The following is an 8,873-nucleotide window of genomic DNA, read 5'->3' on the forward strand; positions in this document are numbered from 1 at the left end:
TATTTAAGGGCTTCAACATAACAGAAATCCCTTTTTCCAGCTTTTTAAACTATTTTTCCCATCTAACCCAATATGTAATATTTGACATTTGGGTTATATGTGCATATAAAACAGACACATTTGTCAAGTGAGCATAAGATGAAACAGCATACAGTGTCCTTTCTGGATATAAATTTTCAGAGGCAAGGTGGTCCAAATGGGAGTGAAAAAGACTTCCTCATGAAATAAACTAGATAAACAAAAATTAAGAATAATGCTAAAGATTTATTCCATACCATAAATCATTTTTCTTTCCTATCCTTCTAACATTCAAGTGTGCACTCTGGGCATGTGTGAGTCAAAATACTTCCAATCAAGATTATGAAGACCTATGATTAGGGATTTCTAATTCAGTAAGACACCCTGGGGTAAAAAAGAGAGGTAGTATAGGTGAATAGAGGACATCTGTCCATCAAGTTATACATATCTACTTAATAAAGAGGTAGATTATTTAAAAGTCTCATAGGGCTCAGATATTGACTTGGGCCTGAAAATGATGTTTTGATTACTTATTAAGCATATTAGAATGATAGCCATCACTGGATTAGTACCTTAAGGTTAAACACTGGAAAGAAATGATTGTTATAAAACACACACACAACATAGTATTTTGTGGTTCTACTGTTTTGCTTGTTCCACTGTTTTTGTAATTGGGGCAAGATAAGTGGTCCAACTTGTTTAAGAACATCTAATGTACCCCATAAACTGTCTGAATCAAAGATTTTTATTAATTCTTCTGCCAAACACAACATTGATTTCCATCTACAATTATTTTTTAAGATAAAAAACAGTAAGTCAACTGAAAAAAAAAGTTGTGGCCATGAACTATGAAGCACTACACTTTTAACACACTGATTGACTGAAAAACCTAGAACATCACTGTTTAAGATGTGAATCATTGTTGGCCTTCAGCAATGAATGGATACAGCTTTACTGTGACTTCTCCAAAAATGCTTTGCAGCACCTAACACACTGCTGATAAACAGTCTCAAAGTCGGAGTCATTCCCATAATAGGGATCCTCAATAATAAGTTGTTTTTGTGGATCATAGCTCCCAAGTAGTTCAATTTTCGCTTTGCGGTTTTTAACTGCACTACCTTTTCTATTCAGATCTCTCAGATTGCTTTCATCCATACACAGTATATAATCAAATGTGGCAAAGTCTTCTTTGGTAACCTGCCGGGCCACGTGATTCATAGGAATATCATGCTTCTTCATGCATTTTTGCCCTCGATAATCAGGAGGGTTTCCTATCTCATAAGTGGATGTTGCAGCACTGTCTATCCTCCAATTATCTGAAATATTTTGATCAGTTACAAGTTTTCTGAAAACTGCTTCTGCAATGGGTGATCGACAAATGTTACCCAAGCATACAAACAGCACCGACTTGGGCGGCTGGGCTGCCATCTTCTCTAAAGCAAAGAGCCGCAGAGCTCGGCTAGCTTCTTTTACTTCACAAGTTATCCCATCTACAACTGCATAGCCATTGTGCCTTTCTCCTTCTAGGACTTTGGAGGATCCATCTATGAACAGTCTTTCCCCCGAGTGCAGGGGAAGATCCCTTAGGTCAGGTCGGACTCGAGTTTGGTATTCAATTAGGTCTAAACAGTCATGCTCAGGGGTCTCTACTTGCTCAGGCCCCTTCCAGAGGAAGTAGGCCGGGTTTAGGCTATGATCTGTTGTTAAGACCAAATCATCTTTTTCCATTAGGATTGCTTCATATTTTAAGATTCGGGAATCAATTAACCATTTCCCTGCCCTTTGAGACAGAATAGTTCTCACTTGATAAGGAGTACTAACTACTAATGCCCCTCCAAAGGTTAATTTCCTGCTTTCTTCTACTAAAAGGGCAGTTGCTGCAATGGCTTGAACACACCCAGGCCACCGCCTAGAGACTGGATCCAAAACCTTTGAAAGGAAAGCCACCGGCTTTCTTTGGCCTCCCCAGATTTGGGTTAGGACCCCCAAAGCTGTTCCCTTATCTACTGTAACAAACAGGTGAAAGGGTTTTTCGAGGGAAGGAAGTGCTAGAACAGGAGCTTGCACCAGTGCCTGCTTGAGTTCATTTAATGCCTTTATTTCCACTTCCTCCCATTCTATCTTGTCAGGCTCTTCCTCTAGTAATTTTTGGTATAGCCCTTTAGTTCGAGATGCAAAAGAATCTATCCACAATCTACAGTACCCTACCAATCCCAGGAATTTTCTTAGCTCTCTTTTTGTTTGAGGAAGAGGCAACTCTACTATGGCCTGGATTCTTTCTGGATAGATTTTTCTTTTTCCTTCACTTATGAGGTGGCCTAGGTACTTAACTTCCCTTGCTACAAATTGCAGTTTACTTTTAGATACACTTAATCCTTGTTCCCCTAAAAGTTCAGTAGATTTTTCGTAGCTTGACTCACCACTTGCCTTTCTTTACCTGATATTAATAGATCATCTACATATTGCAGAAGGGTGATTTCAGGTGGGACTGGAAATTTTTCCAGTACCCTCTCTAACTCTTGCCCAAAGAGATTGGGGGACTCCGTGAAACCCTGAGGTAAGACCGTCCATCTGTATTGCTGCTTTCGCCCATTGAAGGGATCTTCCCACTCAAAGGCAAACAGGTCTCTACTTTCTGGATCAAGGGGACAGGCCCAGAAGGTATCCTTTAAATCTACTACACTAAACCACTTATGATGGAAGGGAATTTTACTCAGGAGAGTGTAGGGATTAGGAACTACAGGGTGTCGAACCTGGAAAATTTTATTAATGGCCCTTAGATCCTGCACCATTCTCCAGCTACCATCTGGTTTCTGAATGGGGAGAATGGGAGTATTAAAAGAGGACATACAGGTTTCCAAGAGTCCATCTCGAAGGAGACCCTCAATGATGGGTTGGAGTCCCTGTCTTCCTTTAAGAGGAATAGGATATTGTTTCTGGCACACGACCTCCCCTTCCTTTTTTAACTTGATTTTAATTGGGGGAATTTGCAACCCTCCCCTGTTTCCTTCTTTTACCCATACCTCCTCCTTAATGTCTTTTTCATCTTCTTCAGTGAGCAGGGCCAAAACCTCAATCCGTCCATTCCTTACCTCTAAATCCAGTCCCATAGATATTATTAGGTCTCTTCCTAATAAATTACTCCCAGCTTCTGGGATGTGCAACAAGGGAGCTATGATTTGATTATTTTCCCAACAAATGTTAGTAGGTTCAAGAATGGGAACTTTAAATCCCTCCCCTTTTACCCCTGTGACGGTGAGGGAACTGCCAGAGAGCCTGGCTCCCTTTGGAAGATGATTTACAGAGGAGCAAGCTGCTCCAGTGTCTACCAAGAATGTAATTTCCTCTTGATATGGGCCCACCTTTAAATTTACTAAAGGCTCCTGGTGGGCTTCTGAGATGAGGAGCCTCTGACTCTCCTAGTCTTCAAAATTCATTAGTGGTATAACTCGACCCTCCTTCTGTAAGTCTGGGCACTCCCTTTTGAAATGGCCAGGCTTTTCACAATGATAACACCCTGCAGAGTTCTGCATTTTCCTTGCTCCTTTTTTTAAATCAGCCCAGCCCCCTCCCCTATCTCACCTCTGTCTGCATCCCCCATTTCCTGTTTCTAATCTTTTCTTGACCAAGTGGTCAACAGTGACTATCATGACTTTAGCCTGCTGCTTTTGTTTTTCGTCCTCCCTTCTTACAAATACTTTCTGTGCTTCCCTTAATAACTCCTCCAATGGCTTATTCATCCATCCATCTATTTTCTGAATCTTTTTCCGAATATCAGGCCAAGATCCCTTCACATAGCTGACCTTTAACATTCCCTGGGCTACAGGGTCATCAGGATCCATACCTGAATATTTCCTTACTTGTTCTCTCAATCTTTGTAGATAAGCAGAGGGAGACTCATCTTTCTCTTGATTTACCTCAAAGGCCTTATCCAAATTTTGAGATTTGGGTACTGCCAATTTTATTCCCTCTACAATGAGGTCTCTGAGATCCTTCATTTGTGCCCTATCCTCTTTATCATTATTATCCCAATCAGGGTCAGTATTTGGAAATTTTTGCTCTGCTGCCATCACCCCTTGCCCTGGCGGGTGTTGCCTTTCCCATTCTTTCATAGCAGCCCCTCTTATCATTCCTCTCTCCTCTTTTGTAAAGAGGATGTTTAATATGGACATAAGTTCAGACCACGTGTATAGGCTAGAGCCTAGGAACTGATCTATTTGCTCAGCCAGCCCCATTGGGTCCTCTATTAGCGATTTCATCTCCTTCTTAAAATTTCTTACTTCTGCACTCATTAATGGGGCATTTACATACCCGACTTCCTTTGGCCCCATAGGCACCTCCCTCAAGGGGTAAAGGGATTTAACGGGGTGATGTTCCCTTACTCTCTTTCCTTCAAGAGTTTTTGGAAATGGAAAATTCTGTACATCCTTTTTGCACTGTGTTAATTCTTTCCTCAACCATTGATGTGTCATATCTGGTGGGGCAGTTGGCGCCGATGGGCCTCCTGATTCCCCTGGAACCTGTGTGGACCTTATTAGGTCCTCAGACTCTAACAATCTCTGCCCTGGGGGAGGAGGGGAATAGTAGGGAGGAGGAAGGCTTAATAAGGGGTCCCAGGGTTTAGATTCTACCAACTCATCTTCCAAGTTTGGGTTTTTATCTTTCACAGGGTAAAGGGGAGTTTTTTTGTTCTTTAGCCAGCACGTGGCATAATCAGACTCCTCCTTAGAAAAGGGTTTCTTCTCATTAACATAAATTACAAGGTTGGCACAGATCCAGTCCTCCTCTGTCCCATACTTTGGCCAGAATACATCTGGCGGTGAAATTCTTTCTTCAGTCCAAATGTAACAACAATATTTAATCATTTTCTTTTTGTCCCTTCCCTTGGTCCGATCGCTATCAGTCCAATATTTTAACATCCTACCTAGTGGGCTATCTGGAGGGATGTCCCCGAGGGACTTTATAGGTGCCCCCTTTTCTTCTTCCCGGTCCAGCCAACTGCCTCTATTTCCCATCCTGAGTCTTGTCTGGGCTTCTTTCTCTCAGTTCCTTTCACTTCGTCTGTCTCTGGCCCTTTCCCTTGCGGGAGAAGGGAACCGCAGATTGAGACTCCGCACTCGCTTCGTGCAGTATGTCGCACGTCTCAGTCACACACAAGCAGCTCCAGACTCATCAGGAATTCCCGACCACCAAGGCAATATATTACTTTCCTTACCTTGGTCCGTGCACGGAGTTGCCTGGTCAAACAGAGGCAAGCCTTTTCCCCCTTTTCTCATCCACAACCGGCAGATCCAAGCTCTGGTCTCGGGCCCTTTAGCTGCCAGAGATGGGCCCCCAATGGCGGAGTCCGAGACCGCTCAATCAGCGGGGCGTGCCTTCCCTTTGTCCACCTCGGGGGTCCCCCTCCGAAGCTTTGGATCCCGGACGAGCCCCCAAGTTGTCGGAAAAAAAGCGGTACCTGTAAGGGAATAAACGCTCTCTCGGTTCTGGAGGAGAAAAGAATTTATTTACGATCTTGCAAGATGGGGCGTCCAGCCAAACACGCGAAAGGCTGGCGTGCCAGAGGAAGAGAATGGCGGTCTTTAAATCTCCTACTCCTAATTCGCAAGTCCCTCCCCTGTTTCCCCATTGACTGGGTACTACAGAGGTTACAGCCTATCCGAGAACACTAACTAATCATCTTTTGAGATTTTAATTTTGTACAGCCAATCCCAGAGAGCCAACTAGCTCATTATTGAGATTTTGAACTGATCAGCCTATCCCCCCCAAATTTTATTTTATTTATTTATTTATTTTTTTTTTTTTTTTTGCTGTGAGTTCCCGCCTCTGATACTACCTCATATCTCTTTACATCAGGCAGATTCTCTCTTCTCTTTGTCTGGGGCTTGTTTAAACTGGTTTTGCCTCCATTTCCCTTATTCCATGCTGTCTCTATGTGAAAACGAAACTTATTCCTTTCTTACACCAAGGTCATGAATTGAGGCTGGTGAGGGCTGGATATAATTGATGGGTCCACTCCTGCAGGGATTGTTTGTCACCTGTTAGCTCCTCCTTTAAAAGCCCATTCATTCTTTCAATTAACCCAGTACTGTGGGATTATATGGCAAATGAAATGACCATAAGATGTCATGTTCAGTAGCCCAGGCTTGGGTTAATTGTCCAGTAAAAGGGGTCCCTCTATCACTGTCCACATGTGTGGGGACCCCAAAGAAAGCACTTAATTTCTTTAGCCTATGTTTTGCAGCCCTCTGGTTGGCATTTCCTACTGGAAACGCCAGTAACAGCCCAGTAGTCGTGTCTACAGCTGTAAAGGCACATTTTGCACCCTCAGATAAGGGAAGGGGCCCAATGTAGTCTACTTGCCATCTGGTGACTGGGATCTGCTCGCGGCTGATGTGACTGAGTTGGTGAGGAAGCATTCGTGGTTGTTGCAGCGAGCAGGAGGGGCAGGCATACGCAACGTCTTTCAGCTGTTGCCTCAGGATGGACAACTGGAATTGCTGCACCAGCCTCCACAGAGTCTGGTTTCCTCAGTGTCCTGTTTTTGTATGTAGCCCTTCAGCAGCCTTGCGTGATGTTGGCTCCAGGCTACAAATTTTTGCTAAAGCATCTGCTTCAATATTGCCAGGTAGAGTCAGTACATGTAGTGCATTGCCTGGTTTGTGAACAACGACCATCCAATGAGCCCTTAATTCAGCCCAGTGGCTGCTTTGTATAGTCCCAGTTTCCCACCGTATAGTGTCCATTACAGCTATTGCCGCCCAGGTGACAGGCTGTCCATGTGCTGATCCATCAGTATACCAGGCAGACTCCGGTACACTGCCATATCTGTCAACGGTGGGCACAGGAACAGCCACCTCAGGAGGATCAGCAGGGAGGGGCAAGCATTGTTCTTCTGCATAGGAAGCTGGTCCTAGAATATCAGGTATTTCTGCACTTAAGGGGCTGTTGTTAAAGACACTGCATTGCAGCAGATAGGCTTTCCATTTCATCCGAGTGCTCAGCTGAGTGCTCCTGAATGCAGTTTATTTGCTGTGTGTATTAGTTAAGGTTCTCTAGGGAAGCACAATCAATGAGAGGTATCTATGAATATAAGATAAAAGTGACTCATGCAACTGTGGTATGCATGAGTCCAAATTCTGTAGGGCAGTCAGCAAACTGTCAATGCCAATGAAGATATCTGATGAATTCCTTAGGAAACGAACTGGCAACTTTGACGAACTCCTCAGGAAATGAACTGGGATCTTCAACGAACGTGTTCGATGAACTCCTCAGGAAATGAACTGGCAACTTCAATGAACTCCTCAGGAAATTCTTCACTGGGCAGCTGAAGAAAAAGTGAAGATCCTCTGTCTTGCTTATAAGTCTTCAACTGATTAATTGGATTAAATCCAGCCAATTGCATTCTCTCATTGTGGAAGACCCACCCTTTGATGAGTCATCAGTCACAGCTGCAGTCAATTGACTGATGATTTAATAAACCAGCCTGTTGGTTTATTAACCAGCCACAAACATCCTCACAGCAATTGTTAGGCCAGTGTTTGCTTGACCAGATAGCTGGATACTATCACCCGGCCAAGTTGACACATGAACCTAACCATCACACTGTGTTTTCTGTCCACCCCTGTATGGGGATGGCAGTGCACAATGACACAGGGCATTTTTGGGTTAGTCTTTCAACTTGCAGCAGGGCATTATAGGCAGCACACAGTTGTTTTTCTAAGGGGCTATACCGCAGTGCAGCTCTTTCCAGAGCTGAGACCAAAAGCCAGTGGGATATCGCTTTGCCTGTTGCCTTTGCCACAAGCCCCATCCAAAGCCAATATTGGTACTGACCATATCTAATTCACAAGACACCTCCGGGTCCACCCCTCCCCCCGCCCCCCATAAAGCCTGAGCCTGTGCAGTAGCCCGTTTGGCTTTTTCAAAAGCAGCCTGCTGTGGAGCATCCCATTCCCATGTTTTCCCTTTCCTAAGTAGGACATACAAAAGTTTTAGAATCTGCACTAAATGGGGTATAAATGGTATCCAATTACCCAACAAACCAAGGAAAGTCATGAGCTGTTTAGGAGTATGTGGAGTGGGTAACTTTGTACTTTATTAATAGTAGCAGAGGAAATAGTCTTAGCAGTGGTTTCCAATTCTGCAAGAGAGTTACCTGTCAACATAACATTCAATATATGTGCAGCAGCCAATTTGGTAAAATTTCTTTAGGTTTTTGTCTGTATCGATTCTTTATTTCCCATAACTCAGTGGCAGTATAATCCTGCATTGTAACCAGCACTGGATGTTGTATTTGCTCCGTTTTGATCTTTTGTTGGACCAGCAGACAAAGATGCTTACTTTCCTCAATTTCAGGTTCCCAGTCAGATGGGGGCTTATCCTCATCTGAAGAAAAATCAACGGGATTCCACACTTTGGGATCCCAGTCAGAAGTCACGATATGCCTAACTCGCCCTTTGGGCAGCTTGTGCCCTCTCGCTATAGCATACTGGCATGCTGATTTCTCTGAACTCTTATCTACACAGTGCAGCCTCTCATTTAATGCATCCTTCAAATCTGCTTAGGCCATCCACATGTCTCTTTCTAACTTAAGTTCCCCTTCTAGGCGGTGAACCTCAGCTTTGACTGTCAGAGCCTCTTCTGCGGCTGAGCACACAGCACCTAATAGGGTCCATGCAACAGCCGCGGCAGCCTGACGGCTCTCCCTTATCTCATGAAATCCTAACCTTCCTGTGGTCTGCTGCAAGGGAACCAGCAATCCCTTGGCGACACCCACTCATCCAGCAGGGCTGCCACCCCTCTCCACATGGACGTTTCAGGCCATCCTGGGATTCCTCCCCGGACTCATCATG

General features: G+C 44.1%; 1 protein-coding gene across 1 annotated transcript; it reads right to left on the reverse strand.

The window, feature by feature from the left end:
- Positions 1–742: 742 nt before the first annotated feature.
- On the reverse strand, positions 743–1,466 carry LOC119539693 (low molecular weight phosphotyrosine protein phosphatase). The gene has a single exon (XM_037843399.1). It carries the CDS (start codon positions 1,444–1,446, stop codon positions 970–972), a length of 477 nt encoding a protein of 158 aa, XP_037699327.1. The 5' UTR covers positions 1,447–1,466; the 3' UTR covers positions 743–969.
- Positions 1,467–8,873: the final 7,407 nt, after the last annotated feature.

The sequence above is a fragment of the Choloepus didactylus genome, chromosome 7, assembly GCF_015220235.1.
Source record: "Choloepus didactylus isolate mChoDid1 chromosome 7, mChoDid1.pri, whole genome shotgun sequence".
In the NCBI taxonomy this organism is placed as follows: domain Eukaryota; kingdom Metazoa; phylum Chordata; class Mammalia; order Pilosa; family Megalonychidae; genus Choloepus; species Choloepus didactylus.

What these genes read in the sequence shown, in the direction of transcription:
- LOC119539693 (XM_037843399.1), bottom strand. Translation starts at nt 1,446, where the DNA reads ATGGCAGCCCAGCCGCCCAAGTCGGTGCTGTTTGTATGCTTGGGTAAC.